Source organism: Mesoplodon densirostris, chromosome 11, assembly GCF_025265405.1.
Source record: "Mesoplodon densirostris isolate mMesDen1 chromosome 11, mMesDen1 primary haplotype, whole genome shotgun sequence".
NCBI lineage: Eukaryota > Metazoa > Chordata > Mammalia > Artiodactyla > Ziphiidae > Mesoplodon > Mesoplodon densirostris.
This window is the reverse complement of record NC_082671.1, coordinates 37011598-37033106: the sequence shown is the minus strand read 5'-3', so window position 1 is coordinate 37033106 and position 21509 is coordinate 37011598. Positions and strand designations below refer to the sequence as shown.

Genomic DNA, 21509 nt, shown 5'->3' with positions numbered 1-21509 from the left:
CACCCTGAATAACCACCAAGAATTGTTATATGCCAGTCACTGCAGCCATTCAGTTTCAATGAAGAGGTCGAGTTCGGAAGGGCTTGGAGTGGGTATGAGAAGTTAGCTAGATGGTCACAAAGACAGACATGGTGCTCTGGAAGAAAGGCTGCAGAATAAATGAGAACACCAGAACATCACACCTGGTAAAGGCAAATCCGTCCTCTCACCACAGAGTCTGGCAGAAAACTTTGGCAAAATAACTTTAAGGGTCAGGACACGGGGTGAAGAGTCATAAGCAGGGAGATAGAGTGCAGGATCTAGGTTCATAAAAAGTACAGAAATCTGTTGGCTGATATAGCCTAATGACAAATCACAAAAATTATATAGTTGAATTAGTGAGAACGGCCACCTTACCTTGATTCTATTAGGTTAAACCATATGAAATTGTTGCTATTTGACTGGTTTTGACTGACAAAAACTCAAGACCATATGGTTCAACCTAACAGTATACACCACACTGAGTGAATGCTGTGAAGATGCTCTGACTCCAACTATCCTGGTGATACAGGTATGATGGAGGATTTGCATCTAGAGATCAGAGACTGTTATTTTACATTCCCTGGAGCTCTTGGTGTTGCATTGAGGAGCCTCAGGGACATCCTGGGAAGACAGGGAGTGGGTTGGGAGGCCATGTGAATGAGGCATCGGCACTCCAGTCAGAAGTACCATTTTGTCTGCTTCCTGTTGTAGAATTCCACGTGGATAAGATCTGATTTGTAAAAGAGGGAGAAGGTCTTGGGCTTTTTTTTTTTTTCAAAGTTCAAAACCTATAGCACATACAGTTCATTTTTTAAAGGGACCAAATATAAATCTTGACATTCTGAAATACTGAAGTTTTAAGACTAAATCTAGAGCACCATGAACAAGTGTGTTGATTACCTCATTTCATGAAATGCAAGAAAGAATTTTCATTCTTGATGATGGTAGTCTCCCTCCAGTTGGGTTAATGTCATATTCAAAAAAAAAAAAAAAATATATATATATATATATATATATATATATATATATATATATATATATATTCAGAACTGCACTGTGAAATTTCAGAGACTGAAAATGAAAAACATATTTCTCAGCACATAAATGAAAGTGAATCTTGGTAAATGGTTATATACAGAGAAAAAGGTCATCTTTTGAGACTTTAAACTACTTGGGACAAAGGGTCAAAAAGGATATCGTTCAAATCACAAGTCAAAAAGAATTCCTGTCAGTTTGTACAGTACATGACATGAAGTTGCTGCTGGCCTTCCTGGTTCATGGCTGTATTTGGAGTGTTTATGTAGAGACTGGACAGTTTATATAATCTGAGTTATGTCTACTTATTCAATTTGATACTTTTTAATGAATTTGGTTCAGAAAGCAGTTGAGGTAATAGAGCAATAGGTTGATTTGTTTATTGAAATTTTCTCCAAATGGTGGGGGAAATTCATCAGTCAGCTCAGGCAGAAGATGGATCTGGTTGCACTTGTATGGATGCAAGCATAAACATAAGCGCCCCTATCTCCGTGAGCTGACTTAGGCCATAAAGGACTCTTTGGGAAGTTTAAAAACAAATATCTTTTTAGCAGGATACCATATTTAATTTTAAATTTTAAATGACTGAGCTTATCCTGTGAGCTGTTATTTTGTGAGCTGTGAAATGCCCCTAAAATGTTAACTTTCATTTAGAAATGAGAGTTAACATTTTAGGGGCCTTTCATGTCTCACAAAAGAAATGAGGGTTTTAAAATTCTTTTTTAGTAAACAGCTAGGAGATCTGTCTTGCCCTATACTGCTATGAGAATGCAAAAACGATCTACATGAAGTTTGTGCTAGGGAACAGAAGTACTTCTTGACTCAATAGTGGTCTTTTGATTTTAAAATCAAGGGGGCAAAACCACCTATTGCTAGCTGGCAGTAAAACAAAAAATATAATTAGATTAAAAGTCTACTACTTACATAAAATCAAAAGACCCATCTGCACGGAGATCCAATGAAGGACTATTTTCTTTCATAGGTCAACGTAAGACCCTTTGCATAATGATCATCCTTACTTTACTATACATTGTACCTCTTTTTTTCTTTTTTAAATTGAGTGGTTAAGCCCAGTTCAAGCCTCTTTTCATTTAATGTTTAAATTAGTATTAAAATGAACTACTAATGTTCAGGTTCTTTGTTATGAAGGATTTTCTTTCAGTACCTACTAGAAGGGGTAGCTTAGCTGTCTAGGCATCAGCTTTGAAATACCTAGACTCCCTGGAACCATAGGCTGGATTCTCAGGAGGGCTGGGGAGCCCCTTAATTATACTGAAATAAATTTCCTACACCAGTGTCTTTCTACAAAATCTTAAAAACCAAAATACTCTGTGGACATTAAAAATTCAATAACTTTTTCCCTTTCATTGGGAGAAATACTGGTTTGCTGTATGATCTCAGAAATCCCAGAAGAGGTTCTTTCCTTTTTCATATCCTTTGCACTTTCTTAGCATGCTGTATCCTAAGCTATTTACAGACTTTAACAATAATATTTATTTGTTCAAAGATTGTACTTTCAATTTGTCTGAGCTAGTCCAATATAAGGGTTAACCTGCAGAAAACTGCACATTGAAGTCCCCGTGGCTAGAGAGGGCCCTTCTTAATCTTTTCATGATTCATTCAGTTGATGGGTTTTTTAATTCTCTTCACAGTTTTATTTTAACATTATATTAATTCAAAGCATTTCTTCAAAGTCCTTTGTTGTTGATGTTCTTTTGTTCTGGGAGGAAGCTCTCTTCCACCCATTGGATTTTAGAAGTTAAAATGCAACCACGGAATGAGAGATTTTCATTACAAGCTATTTGAAAAGTGTAACAATCTTATAAGGAACTCAAAATCTGAGTGCTTGGAAAGGATGGAATGCCAGGTCTGCAGAGCGCCTAAACTGTATAAATTCCCCGTTTGCACAGACGTAACTAGAAATGGAACCATCAGAAGTGTCTAAGTCAGGGGACTTCCCTGGTGGCACAGTGCTTAAGAATCCACCTGCCAATGCAGGGCACACGGGTTTGATCCCTGGTCCAGGAAGATCCCACATGCCGCAGGGCAACTAAGCCCGTGCGTCACAACTTCTGAGCCTGCGCTCTAGAGCCCGCACACCGCAACTACTGAGCCTGCGAGCCACAGCTACTGAGCCCACAGCCACAACTACTGAGCCCGCACATCACAACTACTGAAGCCCACGTGTCTAGAGCCCGTGCTCTGCAACAAGAGAAGCCACTGCAATGAGAAGCCCCGTGCACCGCAACAAAGAGTAGCCCCAGCTCGCCGCAACTAGAGAAAGCCTGCACGCAGAAACAAAGACCCAACACAGCCAAAAATAAATTTTTTTAAAAAAAGTGTCTAAATCAGGAGCTTGGAGGGCTTTGCTATCTGTTCAGTAGAACAGTCGTTGTGAAACCCATGCCTTTAAAAGGGATGTCCTCAGACACTCCACAGCAGGTAATAAAGGCAGAATCTCCAAGCGGGGAGGGGGAACAGCTGGACCTTGCAGGCCTGCCTCTTGCCCCCCAGGGTTCACTCTCCATCAGCAGCCTAGGAGAATCAGAGCTAGCCCTGCTGACGAAACCATGAGGCTTCCTGGCTGTGGTAGGAGTGAGGTGGGGAGGGGAACCCTGAAAGATCCCAAGGAGAAGACTGAGTCTGGAGGTGGAAACCAAGGCCGTGAAGTATAGCTTATCCTCCTGGGATGAATCGGATTTGACTGTTTTTAAAAGGTTGAGAATGGGTTTCCTCAGAGTATTATATGGGGGATTAAGAGAATTAGGAGACCCCGGTTGTTTCAGCTTTAGAAAATGATCTCATGGAAGTTATTTAAATTCCCTCTGCCTTAGTTTCCCTGTGAGCAAATGAAAATAACAAGACCTGGGTCCTTCCTGTCACAAAGGGGCAGATGTTGAAAATAGAAAGGATTTTAGCTTCTATATGGGAGATGCACGTGTAAAATATTACTCATTTATTAAGGTGCAGGGAAATATACTGCTAACCACACTCAAGATTAATGTGCACAGTTGATATTATCCATTTTTTCTTAGAAAAACGTAGTGGTCGACCGTGCTTCTAATGACGAGAACCCTGGGGGGCAACTGGTTTCTAGGTATCTAAGCTAGCAGATGCCCCAAGGAAGATAAGAGATTTGCAGTTTGTTTGGTGTCCCCCAAAATTTCCAGACAGCAGTTTGTTTCGTTTCCCACTTTATGAATGGCAGTAGTATTGTGCTTCCATCTACATTTTCTACCAAAGCCATTCATAAGAATAAAAGCAAAACAAAATAACAACAACAGAAAACGTTCTCGGCACAGTCTGGAGCCATTGGGTGCCAGAGGCTGGGAAAACATCCTGGCAGCCAGAACCCCAACCAGCATTGAAAGTCCTCAAGGGTCTGTTTGTTTGGTGGTCTGCAAAGTATGAAGTGCTGTGTGGAAGGGCAGCTGGTAGAAGTTCTGTGACACGAACTAGGCTGGGAGCCAGGGCTGGCAGGGTTTCAGACATTGTCTTTCTCCTCATTGAAGTGTCAGGACCTAATTCATGGAAAATTGGGTGAGCTGGCAGCCCTTTCAGAGGATTTCATTGAGACCCACAGTGTGGAGGAGTCACATGAATGTGGGCTCCTAGGCCAAAAAGGGAGGGGGACTTCTGAGCAGTAGGAACCAGTCAGCCTGCAAGAATGCGTGAGGATGTGTGAGGATTTGAAATGGTTTGGGAGTAAACATGTGTACAGGTGTAATCAGCAGGAAAAAAGAGAGGGGAGAAAAGTGGTCTGTTCTTACAAATGACTCTTTTGAAATGAATACTCTCTTAGCACACACATTTGAATCCTAAGAGGCAAGAAGTCCTAATCATCCTTGGTTGGATTCCACCTGGAGAAAACATCATCTCAAAACCTGGGCTTTTAGAATGTCATCTCTACTGTGGTTTAAACTCAAACTTTTTTTTCAGTAAACAAAAGTATTTTGCCATTTCTTTTATTTTTATCTTGTTCATCTAAAAATAAAAAACTCTGATGATTTTTATAAAACACGTTTACTATAGTGGCAATAAGACATCACACCATCACTGAAATTCTGAGAGGAGAGAAAATGAATAGAAGCTCTACCCCGTCACAATAGAGTGAATTTACCTTGACTTCTGTAGCAATTTTATTTCTTTCATTTGTACCCCAGAAGCATGTCACTGCCCACATCAAAGTGGTTCCGTTGTATTTGCAAATCTCAGGGATGTGTAGATAGAATAAAGGAGGCTTATATTCAGACATGAGAGTGAGTACTGGAAGTAATCCATTAAGAAACTTGGGCTTCAGATCCACCTTTTACAACACCAAAGAATAACTTAAATATTTTTCTAATACTCTAAATATTGGACAGTTAATGTAGGCTGAGTAGAAAAAAGTTTCCTCAGGTATTTTACTCAGAAGAGGGGAGTTTTGCACTACATCCAGAATTAAATACATATAGATGATAAAGATCCACAGATACAAGTGTAACAAAATATTCTGCAAATGGTAACATCAAGAAAGTGAACAAACCCACAGAATGGAAAAAAATACTTGCAAATCATATTCTGATAAGGGATTTGTATCCAGAACATATAAAGAACTCTTATAACTCAATAATGAAAAGCCAAATACATTTTGAAAAGAATTGAATAGACATTTCTCTAAAGAAGATATACCAATGGCCAGAAAGTACATGAAAAGATATTCAACATCACTAGCCATTAGGAATATTCAAATCGGAACCACAATGACATTCACCTTCACACCCAGTAGGATGTCTATCATTAAAAAGACAGACAATAACAAGTGTTGGCACATATGGGGAGAAATTGGAATCCTCATACATTGCTGGTGGGAATGTAAAATGGTGAAGCTGCTTTGAAAAACTGTCTGGCAGCTCCTCAAAAAGTTTAATGTACAGTTACCTCTGTGATCCAGAAATGCCACTCCTAGCTATGTACCTAAGGGAAATGAAAACATGTACACACTAAAACTTATACATGAAGTTTTCTTATACATGAAGTTTCATAACAGCATTATTCATGATAGCCAAAAGTTGGAAACAACCCAGATGTTCATGAACTGATGGATGGGTAAACAAAATGTAGCATATCCATACAATGGAATATTATTTGGCCATAAAAAGGAATGAATTACTGATGCATGCTATAACAGAATGATCCTAGAAAACATTATGCTAAGTGAAAGAAGCCCATATATTGTATGATTACAAAAGATACAAAAGACCCTATATTTACATGACATGTCCAGAATAGGCACATTTATAGAGAAAGAAAGTAGATTAGTGATTGGTTAGGGATGGGAGGTTGGCTAGGGAAGCAGGAGGGAGTGGGGAGTGGGTGATAATGGATATGGGGTCTTTCACAAGAGGTGAAATTGTTCTAAAATTAGATTGTGGCGATGCTTGTACTATCCTCTGAATATACTAAAATACTTTGATGTATACACTTCATATGGGTGAATTTTATGGAATATAAATTATATCTCAGTAAAGCTGTTTTTTTAAAAAAACAAAATATTAATAAATTAGGCCCTTTCACTTCCTAAGTTTTGTGATATACAGGCTAAAACAAAGTGAATAGAAGAGCAAGTTTATTTTGATGTAATTGGTATGTATTGCAGACCTTAGTTGGGAATTGTGTTAATGGAGATAACCTGCATTGTATTTCTTTAACATGTGAAGATAATGAATAAACACCCTTTAACCTGAAATAAACCATCTGCACCTAGAAATTTTTGTCTTTGCAGACAAGTGTCTATGTTTAAAACATGTATACTTGATTATTTTCATTATGTGTGTTTCCTTTTAAATTATAACAGTTCTTTTCTTTCTTTCTTTCTTTCTTAGCCTCAACAAGTTGTTCAGAAGAAGCCTGCTCAGGTAAGAGATGGTCATTGTGCTTTTTTTCCCCCAGTTAATATAAATAGTGAAAAAAAATATGACCCCAAATTAAACCTTTAATTAGTATTTTTCTAGTCTTATGTCAGCATTGTAGTATTCTTGAAAATTGGTTGTATCCTTCAGACAAAGTCAAGAATACATAGACTGAGATTTTTAGAAATTCTAAAAGATCAAGGCCTGAAGTATACAGAATAAATAAAAATACTTTAAAAAATAAAACCTTTTAGTGCCTCATATAAAACAAATACTTAATCTTATCATGTGTTTTGCCAACTCTTAAACATCAAGTTTTGTCCTTTCCATCTCACTATCCATATTCCGTTGACCTGATACAGGACTTCTTAGCCACAAAATATATCATGATCCATGACAGGAAACATATCTATTCATTGAATTATTCCATAACATTTGGTGATCCCAAAACACTCCCAAAGAAGACTGGGAAATTGGGAAATGGTCATACTAATTTTGCTATTGATGAACTCTCAAGTCTCACTTCAGTTAGGCTGAATCACAGTCTCTGACGTCTTTGGCAACATCAAAATTAGGAACCAGCTTTACTTCTCTTGTTCCGTATGCCTGGAGTTCCTTGTCCCAACTCTAATCTGTACATAGAAGCATAAGAATCATGCTTATTGAGGAAGTATATCTTGAAGAATAAATTAACCATGATTGCTAAGTACGTGAGCTTTATTAAAATATGAAAATATCTTGCTGTTCTCCCTTTCTGGGTTGAAAGAGATGCCCAGGAGTTCTAGGTGCATCATGCAGAACCTGCCGAAGTAAGTTATTAAGCAGTGTCATGGGTTACCAAGTTCTTTGTAGATCTTTCATATAATTTAAGTTATCCATGGGATCTTTTCCTTAGAGGTCTCTAAAACTGTACCTTGCACCCTGTTCTCTTGGGACAATGTTGCCTTGCCTGGGAAAGACCATTCAGACAATCTCCTGTGTCTACTATTCTTTACAAGTACAGCTTGAAAGAGAAATGAAGCTTCTAAACAGATATAAAAGCACACAGGGGAAATGCATCTGAATAATTACACATGTGCTTTAAATAGAATAAAAACAGGGTTTCCATGAAAAAAAAATCATCCTCATAGCTGTTCCCTTTCCTAAAAGCCAAGAGTGTTGGGGGCACTAAAAATAAGTACACTGTGTTCAAGTGTTTCTATGCAATATTCAACAAAACAAAATATAAACCAAACTTGACATTTTTAAGTAGGAGATCCCAAATATATTTAGCCTCTCATCCTTCATCAGTAAGGAAATCAGTAAGGGATTTTTTTTAAAAAGAGCAAATGAATTTATAAATCTGTGCATTGTGGTCAAAGGAGACTGCAGTGTTCGCTGTTGCATCGTGGGCTGTGAACAGTAGATTAATAACCTTACGTGGTCTGTTAACAACTTTGATTCAGTCTCTGTTCTTGGGGTTTAGGGAAGATAAGGCAAACGAAAACTTAATCACATGCATCTGAGAAATGTGTAGTCTGGTTCAGAGGTTCTTACCCTTGGCTACATATGAGAATCACCTACAGATAATATAAATGTAATTATATATATATATATATATATATATATATATATACACATATACATATATATATATATATATACAGTTGTATATTATATGCCATATACAGCTGACCCTTGAACAGCATGGGTTTGAACTGTGATGGTCAACTTATACGTGGATTTTTTCAATAAATACTACAGTACTACACGATCGATTAATAGTTGGTTGAATTGGTGAATGAAAAATCACGGATATGGAGTAAAGCCCAACTGTGAGACTTGAGTCTGAAGAGTTTGGTATCTGAGGAAGGTCCTGGAACCAATGCCCCTCGGATACTGAAGGACAGACAACTGTGTGTGTGTGTGTGTGTGTGTGTGTGTGTGTGTGTGTCTGTGCACGTGCGTGTGTATGGACCCTACCCAGTGATGATTTTGGTATCTGTGGTGGGTCCTGGAACCAATCCCCCACAGATGCTGAATTGACTGACAGCTCTGTGCGTGTGTGCGTGTGTGTGTGCGTGTGTGTGTGCGTGTGTGTGTGTGTACATTCTGAACCCTACCCAGTGGTATGTGCTGGAACCAGCCCTTGTGAGGCAGCTGTGAGTATCTCTTCCAAATTCTGTATTTACTGATGTCAAGTAGGTAACTTGAAATCCACTATGGTAGGAGTATTTACACCATGGAAATTGGAAAATACTACAAATCACGACTTTTTTTTTTACTGGAGAGCAAGTTGTTGAACATTTACCTACACACCACTAGCCCCACCCTTCAGTGATTCTGATTATTTGGTCTGGAAACCCAAGCATTAGTATTTTTTATGAACTCCTCAAGTGAGTCTAATGTAGAGCCAGGGATAAAGATACTCAGTGAACACACATGAGAAGACATTTGCACATTTGTTGAGCAAATGAGCACAGAATATCAATCTATATGACGCACAATGGGATACAGATGAATGAGTGGAATGCCATGTGTTGCTTAAAGGGATGATCCCCAGAAGAGTTTCAATTTTGTTGTTGTTGTTTAGCTACAGAAGAGAAAATAAAGACATAGATTAGGGAAAGAAAGGAAGATGTTACAGATGAGATGAATGGCATATTCAAAAGTAAAGAGGCAGAGACAGATAAATCATTGGTGGAGATTATCAATGTGGCTGAAACTGACTGCAAATTGGGCAGTAATATACCAAGAAATGATGTGACATCATAAATTTTTGTCCTAAGAGAATCAGGCATATCAAAGAAACCACAGATGGATTGGGTTGGTCCTCGCTGATCAATCTGGCTGTGTTACAGACCTACAGACCCTGCTCCAGATTTGCCCTTGAAAGGAGAGTTCAGACTCAGAAAAAAGAACATGAGCTCATTGGACTTCCTAATCTATATTGTCTAAGGACACAGTGATGAATTATATAAACATGGGGACTACACAGAAGTTCATGGAGGATAATGTAAATTTTACATCACATTCAAAAGAATCTCTTCCTTTTCCATCTGTTTCTTTCAAAATACCCTCCCAGATGGCTTTTCCATGTAGCAGTCTGGATTAACTCAGGCTCATATCCTTTCTTCATCAACACTACTTTGAAGGGTTACATTCAGGTCCTGTTTTGAGGTGGTGAAAATTTTAGCACGATTAAATATTTTACATCCCAAGAAAAGGACTCAGCAGTGTCTAAGGAGACCTAGGTTTTGCTTTCTGGCCCCATCAATGGGTGAATTAATCTCTCTGTTCCCTATGTATCCATCTATGAACTGGGATAATAACAATGCATCTTATCTCCCAAGAACATTTTGAAGAGACTTGTGTACATTCCAGGGAGTATTGTTACATTCTGACTTATTTTTGTATGCTAGGTTTTTTATTTCCGGAGATTTGTATTCTCAAAAATGTTAGAATTCTAATTAGTTAAAAACTACTATCTTTTTGACCTCAAGTGTTTTCACTGCATCTTTTTAAAATAAGGATTTTTTTAACTTAGGGGAAATTTTATGGTGATTGCTACATCCTATCATTAGGACTAAAGCAGTTAGAATCACTTGGCTTGTATGTAATGCCATATGTGTGGAAGTACAAAGACTCTCTTCTGAAGTATCCTAATGCCATCAAATTCTGAAACCTCAGAACTTCAAGGATGCCACTTCTTGAAACTGGGTTACAGAAAGTCACAATTCATTCTAAGGAGACAAATTCAGGATTATGATAAATCTTATTCATGTGCATTTGTGTATATAAGTACATGCATCTTGTTAGGAATAAAAATTTAAGGAAAACCCTACTGCAGGGGTTTGTGCCTGGGAAGTCCACCAGGTACCATCAGCTGCAAACCTTAATAATCTTAAAAATCTAAAGAGGAAGATCTCTAATATTTACGTTAACTGTTTTTTTTAATTCCAAAACTAGTGAAAACAAAGCTTACTGGAGAAATCTACTATATTTTCATTTAAAGTGATAAAATAAGAAATTAGCTAATTTCCTAGTTTTTTAGCAATTTGAAAGTTGATTTCTCAGCCACATGGATTACATTCTCAACTTGAGTAGGCAACAGTGGTAGGTTTTGTTTCCGCTGCTGTTGTTTTTATAAGAGAAATCCCATAGTGTATCAGGTTATTATTATTATTTTTTTTTTTTTTTTCTTTTTGCGGTATGTGGGCCTCTCACTGTTGTGGCCTCTCCCGTTGCGGAGCACAGGCTCCGGACGCGCAGGCCCAGCGGCCATGGCTCACGGGCCCAGCCGCTCCGCGGCACATGGGATCCTCCCAGACCGGGGCACGAACCCGCATCCCCTGCATCGGCAGGCGGACTCTCAACCACTTGCGCCACCAGGGAGGCCCCAGGTTATTATTATTGATAGAGGGGGCTTTGTTTCTCAAGTTTTAATTCTGATAAGAAAAAAATCTCACTCCATCTCAGACTTCTGAAAAGATCTTGCTGGTTTATTAGATATCTTATTGTCTCTTGATTTCCCCCTCTTAAGGCTTTAAACTGAGATTAGAAGTGAGTCCTTATATATAATTCAGACATATTTTCTCACCTGAGCCCTACCCAAAGGGTAAAAACAGCTTTTAAAAATCCTAAGTTCTCCTTCCTTTCAACCCAATTTCCTCATTGTTGTACAGCCCTGGCAAGCTACACCTCTGGCAATTAAGACAGGTAGAAACCTGCTCCTTTTCAACTTCCCAGTGAGAGAACTGGAAAGTTTTCAGTTTCTAAAAGACTGGAAACAAAGCTTTCTGTTTCAAAATAGAGCTTTTACCTGGGAGTAACATCTTCTGTGGGTGGTGTGTATGGGGGCAAAGAAATCTCAGTAAGCCTTGGTTATCATGGGATTTTCCCCCCTTAAAAAAAAAAAGCTGAATGTTTTTACAGAGACTTCAAGGGCAGTTTTAAGGATGTTTATATTTCAGACAACCTAAACATTGTTTAGAGCAAAATGAGAGATTTCATTTTTGGGACAAGCAGGTTGATGAATTGCAGTCAACATCTTGTTCTCAAAGACAGCATTTTTCCTGGGGGCTTTCAGTCTAGACATACAAGGGAGGAAGGAGGAAGAAGGGAGAGTTCTCACTCTCACACTCATCCTGTACATGGTATCTTGGCCAGTACAGTCAATAGTTCATCATAAATCAGACTTGAAGAAAAGAGGCACTCTCTACTCACTCAGGGAGAATAGTGATTTATACCGCTTAAGTCATAAAGAGTACTGATTTAGTTATTTTCCAACTTACGCCCTTTCAATCTGGTAAAACATTTTGTGGGCCAGTAAATGTTTGGTACCAACTGGCAAAACATGAAGAATTATATCAAAGCCTGCCCTGAGTGGGACTGTTTTGTTGTATAGGAAATACTTTTTGATTTAACCTCTGACCTCTGACATTGCAAAGGTCAAGGGAAGGGGAAAGCCAAGTAGAAAGCAACATTTAACCCCTATAATAAAGTAGCTCAAGGATATAGCAGCACAGGCGTAGGGCAGAGGAAGCATATCAAAATGATTATTAACCGTAAACATATGAAGTCATTAGCTTAGTTGTAATAAAGGAATATTGGCAAGATGAAGTCAGCTGTTTCTTGGCAGGGAATGTCTTACAGAGATGACATAAACTTCTAACGGAAGTGAAAGAACATCACTCAATTTGGGGCAAGATACAAAACTCCAAAAGGCAAAATATAGTATTTCTGGACTTGACAGATTTCCTATAGGAGTTTTTTTTTTTTTTTTAAAGTGTGATTGTTTTTAACTGTGTGGTAAAGCCTGTGGATTAGACTAAAAACAAAATGGCCATGTCTGCCTGCTTTTCTATGCATATTGCAGAATGCTTTTCCTGTGCATTTTGATGTGAACTGGATAAAAAACAATTATTTATTCAATATGTAAGCTTTCTTCTTATTATCCAAACTTGCTGACCAAAATTAATATGAATAAATAGTAACTGGATTTAAAACATGGCCTTTCTAAGAAATTCCTTAATGTTTGAATAGAAATATGTTGCTTTATCCAAGAAACTTTCTGTACCTTCAGAGCATGTTTGCTGGACACTGAAATGTCTTATTGAAGAATTATTTGTTAGCTTAGTATTATTACTGATATTTTCATAATCTTATTCAAAAGTCCTATCTCAGGATAATGAAAAATGTTTGGTGCAATAATGATTAAAATCCAGAAATGTCCTGTTCCCTGGCAACAAATACAACTTATGAAAAATTTTTTACACATGGAAAACAAAGAGTAAAGGTTCTCCTAATCTGTGCCATTAATAAACATATCTAGAATATAACCACTAAGCAGCCTTTAGTCTATCCACTTTTATTTAAAACTACTCTGCATAAAAGGAAGAACATTCCTCAACAATTTTGGAAATGTTGAAATAAATTTCCTTCTTCTGAGTGCTTCCTTCATGCGAAAATCTTTTTGCTGCGTCCTTAGCTATTTTTTAAACATGAGACTCCTCAGTACGAATTAGATCTGGCATGGAAAATTGATCAAGCTTGTGATCCTCAGAAATCGTGACTTCCAGGATCCTGAAACTTGCAGTTAGTTTATACATAAAATGAATTCCCTATCTGAAAAATGTGACTCCCTCCTGAAGATAGTTTTAAATAGCCTTTCATCCCAGGAAAGAAATTCGTAGTATCCCAGGGATAAATATTACCTCTGTTTACAATATTTTCAGTGATGGAACTCTGACCAGAGGCATGAATAAGACAAACAGGAGTGTATTTTACAAATCTAAGATGTCTTATTTTGTTTTATTTAGGAGGCATTGTTTAATAATAGGGTTTTTTTTTCCTTTCTTTCTCAACAATCTATCGTTGAATCACAGGTAAAGAAAGAAACACAGAATGAGTAGCTATAATTAATCATCATAGCTCCACACTGTAGTCTTACGGGATTTTTACTCTTTTTTTCAAAGTTTTCCCATTTGGTTGTCACATTTTTTCTCACACCCTGCTGGGCAGCGAGATGAGTATTCTCATTACCTGTCTGACACAGTGAGAATAAGGCACAAGTTATACACAAATGCCAGGGTTGGTGCCTGTGGTCAGTGACATCTAGGATCAACCTTCTTTACTTCAAATATCCCCCGATAAGACCTTATACTGGCTTTATTACATTGATGGTAGCACATGCAAGGTAGATGCTTGTATATTTGTATATATTGGGTTGGCCAAAAAGTTTGTTCGGGTTTTTCCCATAACATCTTATGAAAAACCTGGGTGAACTTTTTGGCCAACCCAATACATAAAACTAAAATTAAAAAAAAAAAAATCAGGTACAAATACCGTAAATATCCCAACTTCTAAAGTCTCCTTTTGAAAAACATATTTACCCCCTACCGTTTCTACCAGAATCCCTTGCACTTGCCTGATCATAGGGTTTATGTAGGTTGCAGTGGATATGTTTTTTTTTAATGCGATATAAAGTTTTCCTAGTTGGAGGAAATAATCACTTTCCATTCAATTAAACAGCCCCAATCCAATTTAAAATTAAAATATCTGACCCAGACATAGAAAGAGTCCGCTTTGTGGTCTTGAGGGTCACTTAGCTGCAGATGGAACTTGAAAACTTGTTTCTGGTCACTGCTGCTGAGGAGAGCCCATTATTTCTGTTCCGGCGGGATTGGCTTGAGATAGTCACGACGAACATGAAACACTCGTGAGCGTGGCATTCCAAGTGCTTAAGGAACTGGACATACTAAGATGACAAAAAGAATGTCATTAAACCATAACTACACTTTCTAAATTACCAGGTATTGGTAGGTTTACTGGCACGACAGCTTAAATTACAGATGTATTTGTAGCCTGCAGCATTTTATGATAAGAGAGTTACAGAATTCTTTGCAACCAAGGGGAAAAAATAAGGATTTATTAAAGCTGGCGTGGATGTCTATGACTTTGCACTCCTTATACACACAAAGAGGGGCATCATGGTGACAGCACTCCTAAGGTTTGCGGGGAGAGTATTTCCACTTCTCGGTTCCATTTAAAATTCGCTGGCCTCCTTTCCACTGCAGATCTGCTGTTTAGTCTGCATCTGAAAATTAAACCCAGAGCTTCAGCTGTCACATTAAACCCTGAACCTTCCTCTAGCGCACACCCTCACCCGTGCCTATGTGGTAACATCTATGGTTAAATGCCTAAGACATTGAAAAATTCCATCCAACGTTAGGGGATCAGGGTGGATATTGGGATGTCTTCTTCCTCCTTTTGAATAAGTTAGCAGAAGTGTACCCAAGGGTGTACACCACATGCATTGTGCTGAACCACATTAAAAGGATGGAGATAGGTGCAAACTATATATCTAGGTTTCAGTGGGGGTTTTCTTCCACAAGCGTAATGAAAGCAATGAAAGAGTTAGACTTATTAAATTCCTTTTTTGGGGGAACAAAAGAAAGACTAAGGCAAAATGAGTGCAATTTTTCCAGTAGTCGTAATAAAAATATAGTTCTCCAACTCTGCCCATTTTCTTTTCCTTCTCTTCAGTTTTCTGCCAAAAAATCCGCATTTCACCCCAGTGTGGTACAGCCTCAGTGGTCTTTGTAAGGTAACTGAGTGGATGGCTGGGGGCTGTTCTGTATTTAGAGGCCTTAGTGGCTGGTACTCATAAAAATGTCACTGTGCACTTTCACTTTGAAAAGTCCTTTTATCCTACATTCGTGAAGCCCCATTCCAACGGTAAGCCTGTGGCTGCTTGGCCTTCCCATCTCACCAGCCAGCGCCTAATGAGATGTGGAGAATGCTTGGCTACGGTCTCTCCACCCCCTTAGTGCCTCAGAGCTGCTCTTGGGGGGCTACCCAAGCTCAAAGATCCTTTGGGCGTATGTTGCGAACATGAAGCAATTTAAATAAATATCTCAAGTTGCAGGCTATCGCCTGCAGTAATGGCAGTGTCTTCTAAGTTAACTGAGAAGGATTGAATCTCAAGGGTCCCTACCAACTACTCTGCTGTGAAAGTAAGATCCCTGGGGGACCTCAGAACCTGCTGCTTATTTCCTTCGTCACCGGGTCCTGTCCACTCTTTGCACCGCAGAAGGGCCCTGTGTGAAGTCTGGTCAGCCGTGACAGGGCAGCTGAACATGGATTTCCCGACTCCATCTTCATGCATCCATGACCCACATGGCTCCTGGGAGGGAAAGCAAGAACTCTTCTCTCGCCGCCTTATCTCGCAATCTGCTGTCAAGTCACCTGCCCCAATTCAGTAAATGAATTGTGGAACCAAAACAAAAAAACGAAGAGGGTTTTTCTTCTCTTAATTACACGCACACTTTGGTCACAGCAACCATACATGTAGCAAAAGGCCAAGTCACTGGGAAGGTGAGAACTGGGTCTTGCAGAGGTGAGAGGTGCCACGTGCCCCGCCAACCTCATCCACTTGGCAGCCATGCCGTCCTCTGGAGGATGGCCAGTCAGGGCTATGCCAGGAAGAGAGAGCTCCCCAAGAGCCAAACATTGAGAAAGAGCCAAACATCGTTCTGAGCGTGTGAGAGCTGCATGACCTCCAAAAGTTTGACGGAGTGAGGCTCCCACCCTTGACATCCTAGTTATGTACCCAGTACTAACTGACAGCTACTAGTAGAAGCATTTCAGTGTCGGTGGAAATAAAACAACCCTCCATGTTGTGTTAAGAACCGTTAAGTAAAGGAAACAATATGAGGATGAGGGACCATCATTTTCAGCTGAGCTGTGTCTAAGGGATTTGAATAAACCACTTACATATCAGGAGCTTCAAGAGCTCAAATCAAGCAAAGTTTCTGGGAAGGTTTTGAAAAGCTGATCACATTCCATCTACTACAAGGTCTTTGTAAGTTCGTGGCCTGAAAATTCGATTTCCTTCCGGATTTGGAAGTACTTTGGTTTCCAGATAGTCTAGGAAAATCGAGCAGTTAGAAATGGAATAATTACAGCTCCATCCAGGGAGGTTTCCAGCTTGACTGCGTTCTATTAATTTGTTAACCAGGAGAAGAAAGGATCACATATATCTGCCGGCGTGTAATCTGTGGTCTGTTTCAGGGTAGTTACCTAAGTCTACACCTCCTGTCTTAATGAGAAGTGAGTCATTTGGGGACGGTGAAGAGTGTATCTGCCGAACAGCTTAATGACTTTCTGGAATTTAAATATTAAGTGAAAAAACAAGGTCAGAGGGCAGCTGAACCTTGGCTTGTCTCTCTCACGTCCGTCCGTGGCTTTGATCCTGCTACATCCTCCTTTGTGGCCGGGACTCCATAGAGAATCTCAGGGTCATGGCCTGTTGCCTGTCAAGAGGTATAAACGTGCTGCTTAAATATGTGAAGGCTGCCGTTTGGGGGTTGGGAGCAGATGCGGGGTAGCTTCAAACGTTCCACGTTTCCCACACGACCCAAAGCAGACTAAACAAAACCGGTGTGAAACCTCATGACTTGATGCTGCCGTGGTTATATTTTTTAAGCTGTAATCCATTCATTTGTGTGTGTGTTTATTCCCAGGATTTACAGCTCCTTCAGTCTTGGGGGAAGAGAACGTTTGAAACCTTTTGCAAAGGGTTTGCAGTAAGCAGTGGCCTATGGTTAAAGCCCAGGATATATATAGAGAGAGAGAGAAAGAAAGAAAGAGAGAGAGAGAGAGAGAGAGTGTGTGTGTGTGTGTGTGTCCGTGTGCGCGCATTCATGTGAGCATGTGAGTGCCCGTTCATGTGGGTTTTTTTCCCTCCCGTTTGCTGCTTTTACGCAAAAGCGTCACACATGGTAGCATTTAGGAGTTCCTTCACAGCTGAAGTGTTTCAAACACTAATGAATGGAAGTTTGGTCATATAATGCAGACAAGCTTTAAGGCATGCTTTACTGAATGGTGTACTGTAGTGACCTGGGAAAGGAAGAGAGGTATAAATTGTGTCAGTTAGCCACCCAGACAAAATGAAGCCATGTGGAAAATCAAATCTATTAAAGTATGAAGACTGTTATAAGCTGTTTTAAGCTGGCCATTCTTAAAGTTTGCTGCAGGAGTGAATGTTTACCTCTTCTCCCAGATCTTTTTCACATGCCGTCTTATGAGACAATGTACAGCATTTGATAAAAATCATCCTCTCACTAAAGACGCTTTTATCAGAAATGTTTATTGTCTCCGCTTTACCACCCATGTCCTGAAAGGTACTGCACGTTTGTTAAATAAGCAGAAGGAAAGAGAACTTTGCAGCTCAAGCCGGCTTGCAGAAATTCCAACAAATTCCAGAGCCATACGGAATCAGAAAAAGGAAAAGAGAAGGAGAAATTAGATTTATAGGAAGAGGAGGCCCTGCAAAAACATATATATTAGATTTTCTCTGCTTGGCCAAACCACCATTAAATGTTTGGTCAGTGTGGATTTAGTATTGAGATTGAGCAGTTAATGCCAAACTCTGGTCATTGTCTTAAAATGCGCTTTAATAAATACAAGAAGGAGGAAATCCATTTGGAAAGGAAGTGAGTCGTCAGCTCTTGGAGCCCTTTCTCAGGCTCGATTCTGCCCTCACGCTGCCTCTGGTACGTGGCAGTGGCATCCTGGTTACACACAGCTGCCAACACCCGTCTGACTCTGCCCAAAGCCTGGCTCGACTTGCTCTGTGACTTCGGGTATACGACTTACTGGGCCTTGATTTTCTCACCTGTAAAATGGGATAATAACAGCCAGTCCCTAAGAGCATCAGCTATGATTACCAATATCTGCAGGACGTGTTTTCTTTGTCCCTTAAGAACAGATCCCCTTCACTTGATTTGCTGGTTTATAAAACTGATGACTGGCATGCTGTCGGGAAAAATTTATCCATTTCTTTTTCTCTCTGATTGGTGAGTAAGCTCACACGGGCCTGACATTCTCTGGATGGCACACAATTGAATTTGCTGAGCAGCCGCCATGATGTCAAGCCTTAAGTCAACAGTGGCTAATGACTGCTCTGGGAAAAAACAACACCTTGATTCCTCAATTACGGTTTAAGAAGCCCTGGGAACGAGGGGGCTTGCCAATCATCCGCATCCTCTTTTGAAGCCAGCATAATGTGCTGTGGAAACAGGTCACCTCTGAACTGTTTGTCTGAACAGCCCACACAGTGTAATGGTTGTGCCCTTTGTGTGTTCCAGGAGGAGACTGAAGAGACATCCTCACAAGAGTCTGCGGAAGAGGATTAGGGGGCGCCAGCATTCAATTTCTACCTCAGCAGCAGTTGGATCTTTTGAAGGGAGAAGACACTGCAGTGACCACTTACTCTCTGTCGCCATGGTCTTTCCACTTTCATCTGGGGTTAGGGGGCGGGGCGGGGCGGGGGAGGGGCGGGGGTGGGGGGAGAAGTCACGTAACCTTAAAAAGGACTATATTAATCACCTTCTTTGTAATCCCTTCACGGTCCCAGGTTTAGTGAAAAACTGCTGTAAACACAGGGGACACAGTTTAACAATGCAACTTTTAATTACTGTTCTCTTTTTCCTTAACCTACTAATAGTTTGTGGATCTGATAAGCAGGAGTGGGTGGGTGAGAAGAACCTCTGAATCGGGTTTAGTCAATCACTGCACTGCATCCAAACCAGAAACATGTCACCCGTGTGACGCTGGGCATTCCGCTAGGAGAGGCACGGTGGGAAACACTGGCTGCCTCAGACACCACCCAACCCACTCGCAGTAGTGAAGCTTCTGTTTAGAACACCAAAGATAGGACTAGATACTACTTCTCTCTTTTTCATATAACCTTGTAGACACTTACTTGATGATTTTTTTTTTAATTTTTACTTTTATTTCTAAATGAGACGAAATGCTGATGTATCCTTTCATCCAGCTTAACAAACCAGAAAAGGTGATGTTCACTTTTCAAAAAGGGAAGTAAGCAAACTCAGATTGCCAACTCCTTTATTTATGGATGCCACACATATCAGCAGGAGTAATAAATTTACTCACGGCCCTCATTTTTTTTTCAGGAACCCTCATCCGGGTAGAATCTACTTCCTACAGAGCCAAGTGCCATTTAGCAATAAATCACACTTGTCAGCCTCAAAGCATTTTAAGGAACCTAGACAAGTAAAATTATCCTCTCTGTAATTTAATGAAAAGGTACAACAGAATAACGCATGATGAACTCACCTGGATTATGAGGTGGGAGGGGCGAAATCCAAATTTCTTTTGCTATAGTTTATACTACAATTTAAAGGACAACGACAACAAAAAAGCAGGCTCTCTCTCTCTCTCTCCATTGTGTATCAGTTTCTGTGAAAGACCTAAATACCACTTACCTCAAATGAAGCTTATGTGTTACTTCAAGTAATACGTTTTGACATAGGATGGTTGGCTGAGGTGCTTTACCTTGATTTCAGCTCACCATCTCTTCACTCAAACTGCACTTTTAGCCAGAGATGCAATACATCCCACTGCTCAATACTACCTCTGAATGTTACAGTTAATTTACAGTTTAGTACTTACTACATGCTGCTATACACAAGCAATGCAAGAAAAAGAAAAGTAATGGGTAGGTGATGCTAATCATCTACAGTTCTTTTTGTACACTTAGTTACAGTTAAAGAAGCAGTCTCCTTACTGTGTTTCAGCATGGCTATGTATTTTTCTATGGTTTTTTTTTTTAATTAAAATTTACAAATACTTGTTTCAGCTTCTCTGCTAGATTTTCCACATTAACTTGAATTTTTTTTTAACCAAGTCGCTCCTAGGTTCTTAAGGATATTTTTCCTCCTTACACTACACATCACACAAAATTTGACTGTAATGTTTAAATATCACCCTCCAAGTTTGTACCTCACATGAATTGTTTAAGGAAATGGACTAATTGACTTGCAAAGACCTACCTCCAGACTTCAAAAGGAATGAACTTGTTACTTGCAGCATTCATTTTTGTCAATGTTTGAAATAGTTCAGACTGCAGCTAACCCTAGTCAAAACTATTTTTGTAAAAGGCTTTTGATAGAAAGGAACACGTTTTTACATACTTTTTTGCAAATAAATAAAATAAAGCCAACCTTCAAAGAAACTTGAAGCTTTGTAGGTGAGATGCAACAAGCTCAGCTTTTGCATGATGCAATCAAAAATATGTGTTTTGAAGATTAGCTGAATATGAGAAAATGCTTGACAGATATTTTCATGTATTTTACACAAATGTGATTTTTGTAATATGTCTCAACCAGATTTATTTTAAACGCTTCTTATGTAGAGTTTTTATTCCTTTCTCTCCTAGTGAGTGTGCTGACTTTTTAACATGGTATTATCAACTGGGCCAAGAGGTAGCTTCTCATGACGGCTTGTGTCAGTCTGGCTTTTAGTACTGATGCCAAATGAAACTCAAAACCATCTCTCTTCCAGCCGCTTCAGGGAGGTAGTTTCAAAGGCCACATACCTCTCTGAGACTGGCAGGTTGCTCACTGTTGTGAATCACCAAAGGAGCTATGAAGAGAATTAAAACTCAACATTACTGTTAACTGTGCATTAAATAAGCAACTAAACAGTGGCTCATAAGAAGCCCCATTCCGTGTCTTGGGTTGGGCCTTTTGAAACCTCACTGGCCAGCTCAAAAAA

At 39.5% G+C, this 21509-nt stretch overlaps 1 protein-coding gene across 1 annotated transcript in view; it reads left to right on the top strand.

The window, feature by feature from the left end:
- HMGA2 (high mobility group AT-hook 2) overlaps positions 1–19232 on the top strand; it is a 140069-nt gene extending 120837 nt beyond the window's left edge. The window contains exons 4-5 of the mRNA XM_060112431.1: positions 6921–6953; positions 19079–19232. Coding sequence (XP_059968414.1) covers positions 6921–6953; positions 19079–19126 — 81 coding nt within the window. The 3' untranslated portion in view covers positions 19127–19232. The remainder of the gene's footprint in view (positions 1–6920; positions 6954–19078) is intronic.
- Positions 19233–21509: the final 2277 nt, after the last annotated feature.